General features: G+C 31.7%; 1 protein-coding gene across 22 annotated transcripts in view; it reads left to right on the forward strand.

Moving 5' to 3' along the window:
* Window positions 1-21799, forward strand: part of Adgrl3 (adhesion G protein-coupled receptor L3) — a 785567-nt gene that overhangs the window by 675163 nt on the left and 88605 nt on the right. For all 22 annotated transcript variants that reach the window (XM_058571494.1, XM_058571546.1, XM_058571073.1 and 19 more), the window contains 4 exons: window positions 2523-2732; window positions 6607-6827; window positions 19073-19139; window positions 20968-21059. In XM_058571494.1, coding sequence (XP_058427477.1) covers window positions 2523-2732; window positions 6607-6827; window positions 19073-19139; window positions 20968-21059 — 590 coding nt within the window. The remainder of the gene's footprint in view (window positions 1-2522; window positions 2733-6606; window positions 6828-19072; window positions 19140-20967; window positions 21060-21799) is intronic.

The following is a 21799-nucleotide window of genomic DNA, read 5'->3' on the forward strand; positions in this document are numbered from 1 at the left end:
AATAGGAATACTTGTTCCATTAACACATTGTTACAACTTTTCCTGAGAGTTTTACTTAATTGGCCAATCTCTTGAAGGGAGTTTTGTTGTTGTTGTTTTTGTTTGTTTGCTTTCAAGTACTAGCCTCCTGGAAGTTAATGATTATAGATAGAAGGCTACTATAAACAAGGCTCTTTAAATTTTCATCTCTTATTAACAGTTAATATCCATTGTTCTTTTCCTTTCATCTTACTGATCAAATTTACATTTTGAGTTATATCAGATCCCAGTATTCATCGCCTTTCTTTTTGTTTGAATGTTTTTTACTTTTGTTTGTGACATTTTGAGTTCTGTTATTCTTCTCTCAATAACTTTATGGGATTTCTGAAGGACCTACGAAGACACCAAGTAACACATTTTAGTATTGCAACTGCTGAAAGATTTTGGGAGCTTTTATTTCTTTTATTTTTTTTCGGTTTCATCCTCTCTCTTACACTACACCTGCCCCCCTTCCTTTTCCCTTTCCTTTGGTATTTAAAGTCTTTAGGATATATTTGAGAAGGTATTAAACCTGCTATATATATATTTTTTCCATTATTGGAGACTGCTGTGCTGCGTATTGGTGCTTGATCCTCAATTGCAGCGTCTTTTCTTTGAATCAAACAAGAGAGCAAATAGCTCTCTGTTCAGAGAACCCGGTAGCAATAACCACTCTCCGTTCTCAAACAGTAAAAGTAATTTTAAGCTGTCAGAGACCCAACCCTACTCTAGAAGTATCCCCTGGAGAACAAAGCAGTTAACACAGTTTCATATGATTTTCTTTCATGATTTGTGTTTCTTTGGAGAAATACACTCTAGAGTCATACAGAAATATTTCAGAACAGTTTCACTGACAGTTCTAGAAGAAGTCTTCATCCAGTAACAACTGTTAAGTCATATCCAGCAGCATAAGAAGTATTATGATTCAGATTGCAGCCTGGAGGGTCACTTCTGATAATTTCTACATTCCAAATGATCTTTGAAAGCTTGAAGTTTGAAGTGAAAGACAATAAACAGAAGGCTTAGATATCGATGTAATTTTAACAGGAGTACTCACCTCGGTTGGTGTGGACAATAATTAATTGGTCACTTCCATCCTAAATCAATGTGTGATCTACACAGTTGAAAAAATTTATCCATTAGGAAAATATCTATTGTTATCCACTCAGAGTTTTTCTAAGTACATGTTTGTACTTTTGCATATGTTCATAAAAAATTAATGTCATCGATTTGTATCTTTTAAGTTTTTTTTAATAAATGATCTCATCCTGTTTAGATTCTTTTGCTGGTTGCTATTTTTTTTTAAAGTAAACCTTATATTAGAATTTTGAGACGTATCCATGTTTGTAACAGTAAGTCTAATATATTGATTTTCTACTTAAGAATTACACATTTTAACTTTATTTACTTATCTAGTCCTCTACTGATAGAAGTTAGGTATTTAGGGCTTTGCAGGAAACCTAGGAAGATAAAAGTAATGGACTATCATAGAGAGTTTCTCAACTCTGCTCTACCACCTTGGCACACGGCTATGGTGGGAGACCCCGAATTCTAAAACCTTGGGGAATGGGGTTTTAGTTTGCATGGGGGCAAACTAAAACAGAATGGACAGAGACTTCTGAGTCTTAGGATAAATACAAAAATGAAATAATGGACAGACCAAGGAATGAGGCAGTCCATGACCTTCTTATCATAGCCCAAAATGGCAGTGTCATGAAGCACAGAAGTGTATTTGTGAACTTTTTCTTGTTTCTTAGCTCTATTATCTGCTTTATTCTGTTATTAGGCATAGTGATTCAGAATACTTACTTCCCATCTACATATAACAGATTTCATTCATTTAAACCCCTTCAAGGATCAAATTTCCTGATCTCCTTAAGCCATTCAATATGAATATAAATCCAATGAATATCTTCTTTCTTTTAGATCTTCCCACTAAATAAATGGTACACATATGTGACTATTCATGAGAATTAACTGGGGATTTTTATAAAAATGCATACTTTTATGAACTCAACTTGTAAATTCTGATAAAGAATTTATAGAACATAAGAATTATATATTTCACATACAAAACAATCCTGAAGTGATTCAAAATTGAATTGTGACACCATTTCCTTAAGTGTGTAGCTTAGTTTTTTTAATAGAGTATTCCCCAGAGTCAGCTGTATGAAAATTAATTTTAAAAGTAATATAAGTTAGAAAACCAAAGTTTTTCCTTTAAATATTTGGCCAAATTAAATGGATCTGAGTCAGTTATTACTATCCTGAAATGCATTTGCTAACAAAGCAGCAAATGCTATTGACATTGGTGAATATGCAAGTGATTCACACTTCAGAGGAAAGATGAAATGCTGTATTTGTGAAAGAGAAAATTTTATTTCTTGTAGGTATGTAGGATATTTTGTGCATTATTAAGATCATGTTTCCTGAATCCAGGCACATATGAAACTTTATAATTGGTTATGATGATTACAACTTTTTTTTTCCTATTGTGTTTCCAGCACAGTGATGCAGTCCATGACCTTCTTTTGGATGTGATTACATGGGTTGGAATTTTGCTGTCTCTTGTTTGTCTCCTGATCTGCATCTTCACATTTTGCTTTTTCCGTGGGCTCCAGAGTGACCGTAACACCATCCACAAGAATCTCTGCATCAGCCTTTTTGTAGCAGAGCTGCTCTTCCTCATTGGAATCAACCGAACTGACCAACCAGTAAGCCACCTTCATTGACATTAGTAAAGAATTCTTTCACTTCCAGTTTTCCATATTGCCAATACTGAAAATAATTATGATTGAAAGTATATTTTCTTTGATTTAATAGACAGTACTTTTCAGATGTTACTCAAGTTTTCCGTTTTTCATGTTTCACTGTCGTAAAATACTAGTAAATGTGAATGAGATGCACATCTTTTATTTATTTGTTTGCTTATTTATTTATTAGAGCAGGTTTTGATTTTTCAGTAAAACATACAGAGATTTTCCAATGATCATTTGTTTCCACATATGCATAGTCTCCTCCTTTATCAATATCCTCCATCCAAATGATACATTTGTGACAGTTGGTGAACCCATATTGACATATTATTATTATTATTGAAAGTCCATAGTTCATAATTTGTTAGAAGTCACTGTAGGTGTTTATATATTTTATGAGTTTGGACAAATGCATAGATCTGTATATTTACCCTTAAAATATCACACAAAATATTTCCATTGACTTGAAAATTCTCTGTACTTCTTGTGGTCATTCCTCCCTCCCTTTGAAGCCATGGCAACCACTAATTATTTGTATTGTCTCCATAGTTTTGCCTTTGCTGAAATATTATCCAGTTGGAATCATGTAGTTTGTAGCTTTTTCATATTTGATTTTTCACTTAGTAATATACATTGAAGTTTTCTCCACGTCTTTTGGAGACAAGATAGCTCATTTCTTCTTGGTACTGAATAGCAGTCCAAAATGTCTAATGTACCACTTTATTTATCCATTTACCTACTGACAGACATCTTGGTTGCTTCCATGTTTGGATAATTATGAATAAAGATACTATAAACATCTCATATGCAGGTTTTTGTACAAACATATTTCCAACTACTTTAGGTAAATATCGAGGAGTGTAATTACTGGATCATATCATAAGAATATGTTTAGTTCTGGGAGAAATTAACAAACTGTCTTCAGAAATGGCCATACTATTCTGAATAAGATTTACATTACTTCCAAAATTTTCTTTCCTTTCTCATAAACATCTTTCTGAAGAACTACATATCTTCATTATCTTTTTCTTAATTTTTAAAATTGTAGTGCTGAATCTTGGAGAATGTTTAATAAGGTCATTTGGAGAATGCAGAAATATCTTTTCAAACAGAATTGTTATTTTTTCAGCTTTATAATCTTGAAAAGATAGCTAATATTATCTTACATTTTTCATCTCAAAAATAGTTTTTCTAATTGACACATTTTGGCAAAGAGTACAAACTAAAGGTTATTTTTAGAATATATATATATGCTTTTCCCAAATTTTGTTTGGTACTTTTTATTTCGTTGGATACAGTTCACCTCTTTAAGTGCCAGCTTCATTCTTGAATACTTCCTACATTTAGTCATTACTGAGGAAAGAAGGAAGAAACAAAGAAAGAAAAAAACAAACGGAACTAGCCAACTGTTTTTGGTAAAACCAAACCAAATGTATAAACAATAGACAACATCTTACATTACACAGATTTTGTGCCCACTTAAAATTTTTTGAGGCCTTTTCTGTTTAAGATTGATAATTATGGTACTAGTTTGTTTTCATGATTAAAACTGCAATGGAAAAGAAAGACTTTTGAGTATAATAAATAATTCATTCACTTAATACTATTCTTTAGTATGTGCCTATATGCATGGTGTACTTTATGGTACAAATGCAGCTGGATTCATATCTGTGATTACACATTCATGATTAATGACTCAAAAGGTACAATTATGGTGAATATATTTGTAATTGGTTATCATATACTTATGTGGTAATTTTGTCCCTAAATGTATATATATGAATAAGCAATCAAAGTACACTTTCCTTTCCCCAAAAAAGTAAAGCCCTACAATAACAAAAATTAATAGCTGAAGTTCTAATTCTAAAAGGCAATAAATGAAAAATTGTGTTATTTTTCAAGAAGAGATTATGTTGTTCTTTTGTTAACCTGCAATTTAAATACTATTTGATTTCTTTTCATTTAGAAATATTATTTTTATTTTTGCTTCCTGACATTACATATGGTATGATGAGCTTCACTAAATATTGTCTACTACACAAATTGGTTTTTGATGAGTCACATAAAGAATAGTGATTGAGGGGCTGGGATTGTGTCTCAGAGGTAGAGTGCATGCCTAGCACGTGCGAGGCCCTGGGTTGGATCCTCAGCACCATATAAAAAATGAAATAAAATAAAGGTATGTGTCCACCTATAAGTAAAAAATAAATATTAAAAAATAGTGATTGATATGAAAAAACCTGGGTATAGTGAAGCTCAACCAAACTTATCTTTCCTTTTATTGCTGATTAGGTATCCTCTTCTACATCTATCTAAGGCTTGAGACCTGATTTCTCTCTCTTTCACATGTCCTTCATGTCATCTTTCTATCCCAGTGACAGTGACCTACCCTTTCTCACATTTTTCTATCCCCATCCCTGGTTTTTTTTTTGTTGTTGTTGTTTGTTTGTTTGTTTGTTTGGTACTGGGGATTAACCAAGGGGCACAAAACCACTGATCATATCTCCAGTCCTTTTTATGTTTTATTTTGAAATAGAGTCTCACTAAGTTGCCCAGGCTGGCCTTGATCATGTGATCCTCCTACTTCAGCCTCTAAGTCACTGGGATTAATTAAAGGTGTATACCACCGTGCCTGCTTGTCACATTTCTTTAGGACCAGACTTATCAATAAATTAATCTTATTCTTAAAAATTTCTATAAGGTGCTGATGTTTGCTAATAGGAGTTATAGAATTTAGTCAACACTTCATGTAAATAGCAAGAACTCAAAGCAGTGAGAATTTCGGGAGCTGAAATGAGAACGGAAAATTAATAGATGGTCAGCAGAAATTTACAGTACCTTGTATATAAATGCCAGATGAAGTAACACATGGCTCTAATCCCAGCTACTCAAGAGGCTGAAGCAGGAAGATCACAAGTTCAAAGTCAACCCAGGCAACTTTCTGAGACCTGTCTCAAGAATTAAAAAAATAAGAAAAAGACTGATGATGTAGCTTAGTGGTAGAACAACCCTTGCTTCAATCCCTGGTACCAATAAATAAATAAATATTTTAAAAATAGTTTTCACGATTATTTTTTTTTCTCCTGGTCCTAGTCATGTGTGTGCTAATATAAATAAATAAATAGAAAGATAAACAAACAAACAAATAAATAAATAAGAACTGTTGCTTCATTTGGCTAGTCTTGTTTAGAGTGATACATAGTACATTGACAAAAATACCAGGAAAGAAACAAGGCAGGGAATCAATAAAGAAGAAATTACTAATAATTAGTAATCTCATCATAAAAGATTATTATTAATTATATTGTTTAATTTTAAGAAAATTTATTCCCCTTGGTTTTAATGTTCCTCCCTTCTTTACAATTAAATAACGTAGAGCTGGAGATGTAGCTCAATGGTAGAGCTCTTGCCTTGCACTGAGGCCCTGGGTTAAATGCTAGCCTCAAACGACAACAACAAAACCAATTTACTATATTAGTACACACATGACTGATCAGGAAAAAAAATTCCTGAAATCTATTTTTAAAATCTTTAGACTAAGCTTAGTGGTGATTATCTATAGGCTCTTATTAGAATTTTTTCCTAAGTGTTGTAATTTGTCCTTATTCTGATGCTATGTTGCCATACCTAAGCCATTATTGGTATTAAGTACAGATTTCAAAGATAAACCATATCTAATTCGTGTTTAACACATGTATTTTAAAGATCTTCTCTGGATGACTTCCACAGACCTACCTTACTACCGCAATGTTGATAAACACTCATGTCAGTTTTTCGCAGTTGACACACACTCACGTGGCAGATATTTGACTGACTCTGCTCATCTTCCTAGATCGCCTGTGCCGTTTTCGCTGCCCTCTTACATTTCTTCTTCCTGGCTGCCTTCACCTGGATGTTCTTGGAGGGCGTGCAGTTGTACATCATGCTGGTGGAGGTTTTCGAGAGTGAGCATTCACGGAGGAAGTACTTCTACTTGGTGGGCTATGGGATGCCCGCGCTCATTGTGGCTGTGTCTGCGGCTGTGGACTACAGGAGTTATGGGACAGACAAAGTGTGAGTGGATGGCTTTCTCTTTCTTTTCTCCCTCTCTTTAAATCTAGTTGAAATGAGCTTTCATTGGATTCTCTTGGTCTTTGTATTAACTCACAGAATTAAAGGAAGGATCTGGAAAAGCAAACGGATATAATTGAATGTATGATTACATTTTTGTTGTGAGGTGGGAAAAAATGGCTTGAGACTAATTTTGATGCTGTTTTAAAACAGCCTATGTTTTCTAGATCATAACCTCAGGTAATGATAAGAATGATAATTTTGTTGTTTTTCAGAGACTTGAGATATTTGTACAATAAAGAGCTAAGTATATGAAAAGCTGTGGGTTTTCAGAGGACAGAGCAGTTCCTGACACAAGTGACATTTTTTTACCCTGTCATGTGACTCCTGATCACTAGAAAACTTTTTATATCATTAATGGAAGAATTCTAAGAGCTAGATCAGGTTGCGTTCCCCCCTCCTTTTTTTCCTTCCTCTTACGTGGGTTTTAGAGTGTAGTGATGAATTTTAATTTCAATATAACTTTAGGTTAGTGAGACCAACAAATAGAGATGTCCAGCTACTGAAAGAGTTCAGTTAAAAAGTTTTTGTAATCCACATAAACTATTAAGATCCAAGGATGAGTGACGCTTTCAGTAGAAGAAAAATAAAGATCAAAAGAGATCACTGATGGATATCCATGTTTGGGACATAGACCAGGAAAGGAACAGAAAAGTAAAGAAAGAGAGGAGAAAAGTAGCACCCCAGAAATAGAGCTGGACTTTGAGGGTCAAGGAAAGTGAAAACAAAGTTTCAAGATGGTGGTTCAAAACCAGTGATGATTTATATCAGGGATAGTTCAAGTAGGATGAGCATCAAAAAAAAAAAATCATTTGACCTTTGCAACAGCTGTTTTGAGAAAGTGCCAGAAACAGAAGCCAAATTGAAGGCATAAAAAGATACGTTAGTCATAAGAAAGCAAAGTCTTCAAGTATTATCCATATCCTGCAGTAATTTGATTGAAAAGTAGTGAAACCGTTAGCTTGTGCAATTACAATAATGAAGAAGGATTTTAGAAGATGAAGTCTTAAGCATGTTTAAGGTGAGAAGAATCAAACTGATAGGAGATTAACAGAGAAAAAAATGCCTTGTGCCTTATTTGTATTCAGTATGTATAGGCTGAATGAAAGGGAAAGGTCTTGGGGGAAGTACAAAATACTAAGCACAAGATTAGAAAGACTTTTATTTAATATTGAACATGGCTTTAAAATTCACCAAGTGGAAGGGTTTGGTGCTGCATGCCTATAGTTCCAGCACCTGGAAGGCTGAGGCAGGAGGGTCACTCTTTCAAGGTCAGCCTCAGCAATTTAACAAAACCCATTCTTAAGATAGGGCTGGGGTTGTAGCTCAGTGATTGCCTAGCATGTGCAATGCCCTGAGTCAAATCCCCAGCACTGCCAAAAAAAATTCAAAAACAAATGAATAAAATTCACCAAGTACATGGTATTAATTTTACAGATTAGAAAATCAAGGACCACATAAATTAATTGCCTTGCCATGGTTATACAGCTAAGATAGTTTCAGACAAGTGATAATGAAAGTCAGGTTTATTTCAAATGAAGTACTCCCTACAAATGATAAGGTAAATTTTGAAGCAGAGAAAAGTTTCCATCAAGTAGACAGAGAGGATTTTTATTGAGTGAATAGGTGAGGTCACATTGAAAGGACAGATTTGAAAAGCTGTAAAGTGAGCACTATGGAAAAATGTGTTTAGGAGCCAATTAGACTTTAATAAAAAGATTTCCAAGCAGCATTGAAGGCTCAGATGAGGTTAGATAACATCAATTTGTACAGAAGTTAAGCCAAATTTCATGACTTTCTACCAATATTCAGCAGCCTGAACATGATGGCAGTAAAGCAGCTTGCTTCCCAGAAATGAGGATCCATAAAGAGGAATCAGCAAGGAGAGGATGCCAGAATTTTGGGGAGCATAATAAAAATACCATATGTGTTGGTGTATAGGCATTGATACAATTAAAAGAAGACCATCTAAATTTTGTTGAGGTCTTTTTTTCCCCCTTGAGTACAGCAACAGGCTATATAACACCTTTTGTCTGAATGCAATTAATAACAAGTATTTTTTAATCTGGCTTTGTGAATTTTAGTTAAAACTCAGTTTATTCTGTGGATCTCAGAAATAGTTGTAAAAATAAACTAAGATATGAAAAAATCTGAGGTTGTCTCTAAAGATATCATAGGTGACAGCCATTAGACTCATCATAGATTAAAACAAAGAATTTGTTTATTGACATAATTCACATACTGTAAAACTTCTTTAATGCATATACTTTGATTGTTTTTGTTATGTACCTATTGTTGTGCATTCATCACCATTAATTTTATATTTCTATTAACCTGATAACAAACCCACATAAGCAGTTACTCTTCCTGGACCTTCAGGATTTTACATTTTGATTAATGAATTCTCCCTCTAAGAAATTAACATTATATTATTTCAAATATTTGTTTTAAACAGTTCAATTTCGTTCTTTTGAAGGTCCTGATTTGCTTTTGTTTTTGTTTAATATTGATTTTATTTTCTTTTTAGTCATTTGCATATTTTCCTGTTACTGAGCTGATTCAACTTGTTTGCTTGGTTTTTTTAATCATGCATTTTGAGACAGATGTCATATTTCTGGATAATAGAAATCTGTCTTTCTTGGAATCAATAATATACAGTCTCTTGTGACTTTGTTAAAGCTTTAGCCATCATGGCTTTAATTTCCTGCACCATAACTGGAAGGTCTCACTTAACTGATATTATTACTTTGTGGGAATAGAAGCTAATTTATTTCCCAGTCACTGATTTAAGCAAGCCCTAATAGTTCAGTTTTACAATTATCATTATTTCCAACCCCTCCACAAAGCAAAACAGATATTGAGAAAAGGGAAAAATAGATGAAAGCAAGAAGAGAATAGGGAAATTTTCATTAAAATTCTATCACAGGCAGACATGAAGTGTTTTAATACCTCAGTTGTACATTTTAAATAAATTGTCTACGGAAAGGCATTTGAAATACATGGAAAAATGTTTACCTCTAGTTTTTGTAGTTTATCCAACCCAACATCTACACAGTGATATTTTGCTCTTTGAAGAAGCAGGGATTCAGAGAACCGTTATTTAGTCCATGGTGTTTACCTGAGAATTTGAAATGAATTTAACCTATTCCCCTCATGGCTTAATCACATATTCTTTAAAAAGTAAATAAATAAGCAATGGATTTTTACACAACACGCAGCATTTTTGCATATCAAAATATATATCTTGCTTTTTATTATCATATCTGTCTTTGTTGTTCTACTTTCTGTTACTGCTGTTTATTGCTTTCATTTTAACATGTATGGTCTCTCCCAGGTCCTACTCACCACATGACTCCTCATTCACGTTAACTGCTGCTTCAAGTTTGTTTGAGTTTATTTGCTAGTGCTACCTTCCTATATGCTTTATTGAATTTTTTAAAAAATCTAGTATGAACTGACATGAGCCAGACATTAGAGAAATATTATTAGCTATTTTCCATAAATTTTTATAAAGTTCAATATAGTAAATTTTTTGTCTTGGAAGTCTTTTACACTAATTTTTGAGATTAGCATGATTCTTAAATTTTTACTGCTTGATCTCACCCACTTAGAGTACGTCTACAATAAAACCATTTAATAAATATTATAATCATCCACATAATAGACATTTCTCCTTTTTCTCCCCTGTTTAATTCTTTTATTATACTGACACTGAAGTTTCATGTGTCTGAAATCTTTAACAACGATAATAATTGCTTGCATTTCTAAAAAGTAGATAATCATATCAATGGAAGGAGATACAGTTAGAGATAAAATGTTTTTTTGAGGTTAAATAAATGCTATTTTGATAAAGATAGAGGTAACTCATATTTTGTTTGATGGATTATGATGAGTTTTTCTATGAGATGTTATTAGGGCTATTGAATTTATTATTATATACAAAACACATACTCACACACAAAGCATTTTGAGATGTTGTTTATTTGGCCATCAATTTGTAATGCTTATAAAGAATCATTATTTTCTGATGTTTGTTTAAGGATATCTTTTTATCTGACTGACATAGACTCACAAAGATCTACTTAGAATAACATTTGGACACAATAATCTGACATTTAAAAAAATCCATTTAAAGAACTAAATATCATTTTTTTAAAAATAGTACTCTGCTAAATCTAAATTGCACTGTTAATAATGGGCATTTATTTCCATTTTTCTTTGTTTTCATTTATTCTCTTGATCTCTCATACTTTTATTCATTGGAATATTCAGTGAAGCCATTCAATAGGATACTATCAGAATATAATTATAGCAAAGATTGGCATTGACATAACAATATTTCAAACTGGATTGCTTTAGAAATTTGGTGCTAAATACTTTGGTATTATCATCTAAACTAATCAGTTCATTTAAATTTTAGTTATTTCAATATTACCAAAAATGTAAATACTTTGAACAGTAATTTTTTACTTAAAGAGTAAAATCATATCAAGATTTTATAGCACCTTCCTCCCAATCTCGTGTATACAATTGAAAAAGCAGTAGATGAGTTTTTTGGAAGAAAGGATAAGGAATTAATATGAGCAAGGAGAGTATTGAGAAGGAGTTAAACCCCAGAAAATAGGCTGAGAGAGAAAATCTGAACTAGAAAATTGGTGAGATGGTTCTAAAAGTGTGGAATAAGTTAAAAAAAATTACAATCAACCAAAAATTTTTTAGTAGTAAAAGAATGGCCAAACTCTTAAAAAGAACTTAAATCAGATTGTATGATCTGAAATTGTTGTAAATCATCTACTATATCTTGCATGTGGCTCCCAAATTATTAGCGTAAGAGAAGTTCTAAAAGGGGTAGTTTTTATTAGTTATAAGCCTCAGATATCTTTATTTTCACTTCTTCATCTCACCACTGTAAGTATTTGAGTAGAAAAATTATTGTTGATTCAAAAAATACTTATTCAAGATAGGGAGTAGACAAGAAACATTAAACTTGATAGTATCTACAAGATATATGCACAGATTTATTTTATACATTTGTTCACAATTTATAGCCACTTAACCCTACTCAAAAGTCATACTTTGGAGTATTTTTCTAAGCAACTATTGTTCAATATTGTAAAACATTTTTATATATTTGACATGAACCTTTCTGTATGACATTTACTTACTGGATATATTATCACTATGTGTGTTTGATTATAGTTTGGCCAGTAAGAAATAATACGGATAATGAAAATGAATTTTTCAAAGACATATTAAGTTAAACATCTAATATGTATATGGACAACACATATGTGTAGTTATAAATTATTTTATTAAAACCCAAGTGCATGTTTTCTGTTTATGTATATTATAAAGTGGGTTTATTTAGGTCATCATTTTATCACCCAGGAATCCTATCAATGGACATAAAATTATCACCATATGTAAGAATTCTGGGAGTTGAATATAAATTTTTCTATAAAGGAATTATCCATACTAGAATTGTATTAAACATCAACAGGACTACTTTCCTGTTATTTTAAAAGTGCAAGGAAATGTTGTACCTAAAGTCAAATGTTGGTCGTCAGTGCTTATTAGAACCAAAGAGGTATCAAAACTTCCACAGCTTACATTACATACACAATGATAACTTTATAATATATAATGACTTCATCCTCTAGTATGGCTACATTAAAAAATATTAACAAATAATGAGGATGTGAAGGAATCATAACTCTCACATTGTTTGTGGCAATATTATATGGTCACCTTGCTACTGGAGAATGAATGTAGTTTTATAGATTTTCAGAATGTTAAACAGCAGTCATTTGGTCCAGCAATTCTACTCCGTAAATATTTACCCAATAAAAATTAATATATATGTCCACATTTCAATACCTACCAGTGCTCAAAGCGATTTTATTTATGTTAGCCCAAAAGTAGAAACACCCAATATCTATCAATTGATGACAAGATAAATGAAAAGGGACATATCTATACAATGGAATATTATTTGACAATAAAAGTAAAGTAGTAATACATGGTAAAAATGGATAAACTTTAAAAATATTATGTTAAATGAAAAAAGTCAATCACAAAGGACAACATATTGAGGGTTCCCACTTATATTAAATGTTCAGAATAAGCAAATCTTTAAATACAGGGAATGCACTCTTCGCTACATAGTGGGAAAAGGATTGGGATGCTGTGCCTGGCAAGAGCTATGTAGATGAAGGGAATGACTTGATATTTTCAGAATTTCACAGGTGCAATAAAAATGTAAAATAAGTTTATTCTGATAGCTTTCCAACTCAAATATATTAAAAATAATTACATTGTATACTTCAAATGAATGATTTATGTATATAAATTATATTACAGTAAAGATGTTTAATAATATTAAATTTTCACTATCAAAATGGGAAATGTTTTTATTAATCTATATTAATCTTTAGAAAAATTTTTGGATATTTTTGTTAAGACATATTTCAATAACCTGTGCACTATGCATAGCACATTAATTTCTCATGAATTCATTGGGAATTTATTTTTATGATTAAAACTATAGCTTTGGGCTAGGGACATAGCTCAGTTGGTAGAGAGATTGTCTCGCATGCACAAGGTTGTGGGTTCAATCCTCAGCGTCACATAAAAAAAACAAAACAACAACAACAAAAAAACTACAGCTTTATTTGGCTTTTTATTTTCTTAGAGAAACATCCAGTTGCCATTAGGATTTTGGAATCAGGTAGGCTAAAATAAAATTCAGGCTCAAGTACATATAGCTCCATTTAAGTGACCTTAGTTTCCCCGAGTTTAAGTTTCCTAATCTGTAAATAGGGGGTTATTATAATTACCTTACAAGAAAATTGTGATGTTTAACAGTGTAGGTGTGAGTATATGAATCTTTGTATCCACATATACTTATGTATTTTTATGTGCATGTGTGTGTATGTGTGTGTGTGTGTGTATGGAAGTATGTATGTAAGTAAAGTATCTGGCTTATAAAAGCATATATTAAATTGCAATTATTATTATCACTGATTCTATTATTTTTTAAAAAATGAAGTATAAATTTATGATTGGCAACATTATTTTTAATTATAAAATAAGTTATATTTAAAAGCATCCACTTTTTGAACAATAATTGCAATTTTTATAACACTTTCTGTTAACTTATGCAAGAGGGTCCTTTGGAAATATGCTAACATTTAATATTAACAGAGTATATCAAATAGTAAAGGTGTTCTTACCTTTGCAGTCCCTCATAATAATGTAAGATATGTTTTGTTGGAGAAATACTGAAACTCCCTTTAAAAATATAATATGTTGAGGATATAAAGAAAATACAACCTATATTTAATATGTGAGAGCTAAATTTTAGTTTGAAGATCTAAAAGTTGTGGCTGAATTTAAAGCCTAGCCTTGACTAACACTGGCCAAACTCCATTTCTGTATGTCTCCAACATTTCTTTAAAATTCATGCAATGTGTATAGTCACAAATTATTTTGCCATTAAATGCATAAGAGAAGAGTACTGTGATAAAAATGATATTAAAAAATCTTAAGGCACTATTCACTAAAGTTAGAAATAGATTCATTATTCTTGAAGTGTGTATATATCAATCTGTTTTCCCCTTCTTGCTTTCTTGCCTTGTTTCTCTTTCCTCCTTCCTTTACTCTCCCAAACTTGTCAGATAGACAGATAGAGATAAAGCACAAATATCTGCACATGTTACAGGGAAAAGGAGATTATATAGCTTACAAACTCTCATAAACAGCTTGATATAATTAAGCCTTGTAAATTTCATGGTCTAATAGCAGCCAAAGCTTGTTTATTGGTTATATTTAAGACTCACCATGGATAGTTTAATCTGTGGTTTATCATCATGTAGAAAGTAAAGCAAACACCACTGCTAATTTACATTATTTCAGAAAACTTTGGTTGATAGTCAGACATCTGCTTTGACCAGAATGAATTAAACTAACAACAAAACACAGTGTCCCAAAGCATCTTAATGGCACTACATTTCTGACTTTGAATAAGAACCTACACTCTGGTAGTATTATCAGTATCCAAAAACATTGTAAAACATGTGTTTTAGGTGACACTTACATATGTCAGGTAGTTGGCCTTATAATTTTTTAAATACAGAATCATGCCTTTTAAAATGACTAATGAAAATAAAATGATGAGTGGGTTAGGAGATAGAAGAGAATAAACTTTAGAAGTAATATTTTCTGTTGTCTTATTCTGAGAAGATAGTTTATCCTGTTTTGAGAAATTATCTTAATTTGTTTGTCTCTTTTCTGAGTAATCAATGAAGGGGTATTTACTGGATATGTAATTGACTTTTTAAATGGGAGAATGATATTGGTAACACATTTATGATTAATTTATTGATGCTTCTTACATTTGGGAATAGAACATTTGTGGAAAAGAATAGCAATCTGTCCTTATGGCTTAGCACTACTTCTTTAGGCTATTGAGACCAAGAAACTTATTGATTCAGTAAGTCTGTATTTTACAAATAACGTTATGTTGCTTTTAGTATTTGAAAAAAATGCTGTAGAAATAATTTAAATGACATATATGTGAATTGTATGAATGAAGCAAAAGACAAGTCAAGGTCTGTGTTATATGACAAGTTCTCCTTTGAATTCTAAAATATACTTGACATTGAAAGGATTTTAGTATTCAAATAAAGATGTTGTGTGGTCAGAATGCATTTAGTTTTTCAACCCTAGGGCATATCTTTTGTTATAACACTTTAAAAAAAAAGAAGATGTATAGATCCCATGTATTCTAATTAGATTTTATGTTTTAAAGACAATTGAGGTATATTTTAAAAATCAAACAAGAGTGACCTATCAAAATTACTAATTTCACAAGTTCAATGTTATTTGGAAGATATGTTTCAGATAAAGCACATTATTTTTCAATAGCAGAAATACTTGGTCATTTGTAAGCTGATTATTTTTTTTAGTGTGATAAAATGTTTCTCTAGTTTTGTCTAATAATCTGACATGGTCTTCTCTTAACCAGTAACCACATGTTGAATTGTGTTCAAATGATACTTAGTGGCCAGATTGATAGAATATTATGAGGTGGTATATACGTGCCCTGGCATATATGTGTATAAATGTGTGTGTGTGTGTATGTGTATGTATGTATGTGTATATATATATATATATATATGTATATATATATATATATATATATATATATATATATATACATATATATGTCTCCCATATAAAACCTGTCTTCACTTCAAAGCCAAGGTGAATTGTTTCAATATTGCACAATGAACTGGGGCAGGAATCATGCAAATTATTAAGGTAGGTAAATGGGAAAGAGACAAAATAAACAAAGCTCTGAGGAAGCCAGCATGGAGCCAAAAACAACAGCAGGTGTGGCCATATGGCAATCAAATTAGAAAATGCATTCTTGCCACACAGTCTTCCAGGAGATAGTAAAGCCCAGACAGCCCTCATGGAGGGCTGATTTACTTAGTATATTTTAAGTATTTCATATTGCCTCTCTCACTATTCAATTCTGAAGAGAATTTAAATGTATTATACCAAATAGATATTGAAGAATTTTCTTAAAGAATAAAACAATTTCTCATTTTACTTTCACATTTAGGGAATATCATTATGCTGAAAACACATTTTCAAGTAGAGCATTTGCTAAGCTGAGATTGTTTTCAAACAAAGATTTGTATGGCCACAATTTAATGATATTATTTTATATAAACATAATTTGGGATAATTTCGAAATTTTTGAATTCTGTAGTTACTAATATTTTAATTAAAGTTATTTGCATAAGTCCTTAACCTGTGAAACAACATTTTTCAGATCTTGAAGCATATTTTTCTATAGAAAGAATTTACTAAAAATTTGCTTCATTTCTCATGTTTCCTTTCCAAAACTTGTTTGACTGACAGACAAGGGCTAGGCTATTAGCATTTATTCTTAAGTGTACTATTAGTATTGTATCATGTTGCTATAATTTCAGCAACATTGTTGTGCTGTGTGTGTATGTGTGGGTATGTGTATGTAGTCTAATTTGAGAAAATGTCCCTACTTTTTTTTTTTGAGAACCCAGAGACATCCATGAAGTTCTGCCTATTCTCCACTAGAGACATTATATCACTCAAACACATACACATACCCTTTTAATAGAGTGGTATAATGTAATATATCATTGGTAGTATATGGTAGAATGAAGACAATGATCATATTTCCACTTTAAGTCATCCAATTTGTTTCTGCCTATAGGCAGCACCACACTTCTGTTTTCTATGACCAACTTTTTTGGACACTACCCGAATAAAAGGATACTGATTCTTTAAACAAATGAATGCTTAATAACTCATGTATTTATTGCTTCACTAAATGTATTTTATCAAGCACAATTATTATGTTTATTTAGAATAAAACAAATTATTCATGTAAAACCTATGAATTGGTAGTCTCTTATTGGAATGGCAATTTTACATCTCTTGAAATTAGTTTACATGTATTTAACTTAATAGAGGAAGGCAAGATGTTGTTTTGAAATTGACTTTTCATGAGTCCCCCTCCCCTTCCTTATTTTGGCTTAAAACCTGGCTTTTAATTTTTTCTATAAAAATTTAAAAGTTATAGAAAAGTGAAAAATATATAACCAGAATAAAGACCACTGACCCCATCATTCAGATTTTAAACAACTGTTTGGTATATATACTTACAATTAGCAGTAGAGTAATCCCTATGATAACGCCAATTTGATCTACTTCTAATCCTTTCTACTCTCATGTAAGCAATGACAACTAACAAGACTTTGATTTTTTTTCCTTTCCAATAAACTATTGCAATGTATGTATCTATCAAAATTATAAAATATTAGTGGGTAGTATTCATATGTATAGTGTGTATGTATGAAATGGTGTATATATGCATCATATATATGTGTGTGTATCTGTGTATTTAATATGTATATGGTATGGATTCTTCACCTTACCTTTTTTTTTCTTTTTTTGGTGTTGTTAAGGATTGAACCCAGATCCTAGCACATGCTAAACAAGCATTCTACCACTGAGCTACATCCTCAACTGCTTACTCAACTTTTAAAATTCATTGTGTTGGCATGTAGATCACTTGTTTTTTAAAACTGTTTTATAACATTTCATCATAAATAGATAATAGTTTATCAATTAATTTATGGATGGGTATTTATAGATTCCTCTCTTAATACCTTTTCTGGTATTCTATTATTGCTTAGGTTTGAGTAACATTTATATAATCACAGGAATATTGAAGTCATTAGGATTTGAAGGTTTAGACCACATAGCAAAACACTCTTGAATATGTATTACTGGAGATATTTTCTTTTTAATTATTCCTCAGTATAGCAAAATGGCAAATAATTTAAGATATTATTTTTAACATCAAATGTAATTTGTTCAAATTTTACATTAATCTTTCTTATAACTAGTCGCTTCCACTTTGTCTTCCTGTCATCCTGAAGAATGAAATGTAATTTCCCAGAGGCTTTAAGAATTGGAGGAGTATTAAATGTGGCTGAAATTAAGTGATTAATAATTTACTTTTAGGCCATGAATCAACTTCATGGGATGCTAAGGATCATTTGCAACCCCAGAAGTATGGGCAGTAACAATGCACTTTTTAAGACTAGAGAACTCTCAAAGGTTGACTGCCCAACCTAATTAAACTTCAATCTTCTGAAACCAAATTTATTTCTTTTTTGTACTGAATTTCCTCAGATCTTCTTGACAGGAAAATGTCACTTTGCCTGACAGCTGATAGACAGGTTATGTAGCTCCGTAATTGGAGAGAAAAGCATAGCTTAAAGCTACTTGTCTTAATGGCTATGTATATGGCTTTTTCTTTCCTTTTTTTATTTTCTTCCTTTTTTTTTTTTTTTTTTTTTGAGGTTTCTATGACAGACACAAAAGGCCTTAGCAAAAAGGCCCACTGCCATTTTTTTTCTGCTTCCTCCAGGGGTAATTATCTTACTCCATCAATAGTGCTGTCAGAAATTGGGCACATAATTCAGCATTTAAATGAACAAGCAATGTAATATTTCCTGTCTCCCAGTGGAATGCTTTGCAGCTCATATTCTTCTCTGTCACTTGCTCTCTCTTGATGTATGTCCCATGCCCAGTCCTTGAATGCCTCTCTCCCTTGTGTTTCATTGCAGATGTTGGCTCCGACTTGACACCTACTTCATTTGGAGTTTTATAGGACCAGCGACCTTGATAATTATGGTGAGAACTCCTAATTAACTATGTGTTTCCCAGGTCAAGAAATAAAACTTGCACTATCCCTATACTAACTATGTTTAATTTACATAGGTTAATTTGGGGAAAGCATGTACTTATTTGACCCTATGTAACTCAAGCAATTAGACAGTCATTATAGTCTGCTTGTATATTATAAAATAGTTCATCAAAATCAGTGGGAAAAGAAAACAAGCATTTGCAAGAGTTTATGTCATGTATTGCTACTCAGAAGTCCAATTCATCATAATCCCTTTGATTTTTATAGATAAAGAGTGATGGCTATAAAGGTGACCACAGATTTTTTTGTATTCTTTTTCTTTAAGATAATTTGATAATTTGAATTGAGAATGGACAAGAATTGGAAAAGTAGGATAATACCAGACTATTCCTTCCAGTTTTGTTTTTATATAAACTTTTAAATCTTTAAAATTCAGAAAGATTTTACTTAAAAATGGTACAACTTAATTAGGAATGCATCCTAGAATAATTCTTCCTTTTTTTATTTTTAGTTTCATGATATCATGATATCTTGATTTCTACTATTTATATTACTTTAGATAAAATTATCGGTATCATTGTTTTCAAAAATACAAAGTTATTCAATTTTGGAAGTAAAATATTAGCCCTACGACTGAATAAAATATAGTTCTGCAATTTTTTTTATCTGAAACCTTTAAATCCAGATGTATTTTGGATTTTAAAATGTTTCAGTCTTTGGAAAGGCAATATGGTACATATAATGCATATTACATGACATCTCTAGTGGGCACTATGCAGTTGCCTCAAATTTAACACATTGACCATTACTCATAGTTCTGGCTAGGTAGTACTCTGTAATCAAAGAGCAACATTTTAACAGGAAAAAAGGAAAATAAAAGGCAGGAAAAGTAAGAGCAAGTATAGTAATGACTATGGACAACCTTATGTCAATACAGATCAGGTTTTTCTACCAGGTGGAGTCAGTTTAAACTTTTCATCATCTAATGAATGTTTATTTTTAACTTTTACTTTTGATAGTTTTTTGAATTTAGGGATGATTGATTTTAAAAAATTATGATGCTGTATTATAGAATTTCAGTGGGATTTTTAATTTTGACTTTCCTAGTCCCTACCAGTCCCAAGTTGTGGAAAAGATAAACCAATCAAGCAGTAAAGGACAATTCAATATGTGATTTTCTGTAGAGTATTCATGTAGGTAATATAGGTAATTTATACTGGGGTGTTTTGTTCTAACTCATATATTTTCTCTGGTTTCAGTTATATAACAATATCTTGAGGATTCCCTCTATTTAATATTTGTTTGTTACAGCATTAGCAATTAATCAGCATTTTCTAATTTTTTGGCATAATCTATTCAAATATGATCCCTGTTGATCTTAGTATTTATATTTTTATAATATTACATTTGAAAATGTATCCCTAAATAATAAATTTGGAGATATGCTTCATACATATGAAGTACAGAAATAGTGTTCTTAGAATAATTATTGCTTTTTGTTTGTTTGTTTGGTTTTTTAAAAAACATACACTAGACTTTGAGTTATTTCAGAATTTCCACAGCCTCTTCCTAATGGCTGCTGATTTTATATTTATGTGTATTTGGCATAGTAGTGCTGTGTAACTTAGTGGTATCCTGATTCCCCAAACTGGCTTCTTGCCTTTGCTAAAATACTAAGCAGTCATCTGTGATCCAATTCCTTTAAAAGTGTACTGAGAGCTAATTTCCCAGAACAATTCATTTGTTACAGAGAATAGACTTGCTTTTTTTTTTCTACCATGGTTATGTTGCATAACATTACCTTTTGCATTCCAGCTTAATGTAATCTTCCTTGGGATTGCTTTATATAAAATGTTTCATCATACTGCTATACTGAAACCAGAATCAGGCTGCCTTGATAACATCAAGTAAGTGATTTTAATTTTTGTTTTCTACAGATGACCTTACATTTGTACTATTATACTATCCTGCTTTTTCTTGCATCGAAATAATATGGCAAAATGATATTGAAGATCAATGTACTGTCTTTCCAGTATTTGACCATTTATTTATTATTGAAGTGAACTGATATACCTGAAAATAAGTATAATGAAGTTATCTCTTCAAAAAGACACTTTTCCCTCTAAACCCTAATTTAAAGTAGTATACATTTTTAATACCTATATTCACTTTGTCCTGAAAACAAGCAGAAAGCTTCTATAACAGGGCAGACTGTGATTTTGTAGAGCAATAGTACATTGTTTACCCTGGGCTCCACATTCCCCATCAGGGCAATGTGCCCAGGGCTAGATGGTGGTTCCTACAGGTATCAGAAGGGGAAATTTTACACCACGGGAGAAAACCCCTGAAATTATGAATCTGCTGTTTAAATAGGAGCGGTTATTTAGTTGTACCCCTCTCCTGAGGGAGGGAGAGAAACCTCCCAAATGTAAACAAGTGAGATTGAGGATCCCTAATCTGAAATGTTTGGGAACAGAAATGTTTTAGTTTCGAAGTTTCTCAAATTTCGGAATATTTTTATAGACTTCACTAGTTGAAAGTCCCTCATCTGTGTCAAAAACCTAAAGTACTCCAAAATCTGAAAATTTTTGAGCATCATGTTTGAATTTTGGAGCATACAAATTTTGGATTTTCAAATAGGGATGCC

The sequence above is a fragment of the Marmota monax genome, unplaced genomic scaffold (genome assembly GCF_021218885.2).
Source record: "Marmota monax isolate L192 unplaced genomic scaffold, Marmota_monax_Labrador192_F-V1.1 WCK01_AAM20220418_F8-fsc00025, whole genome shotgun sequence".
In the NCBI taxonomy this organism is placed as follows: Eukaryota; Metazoa; Chordata; class Mammalia; order Rodentia; family Sciuridae; genus Marmota; species Marmota monax.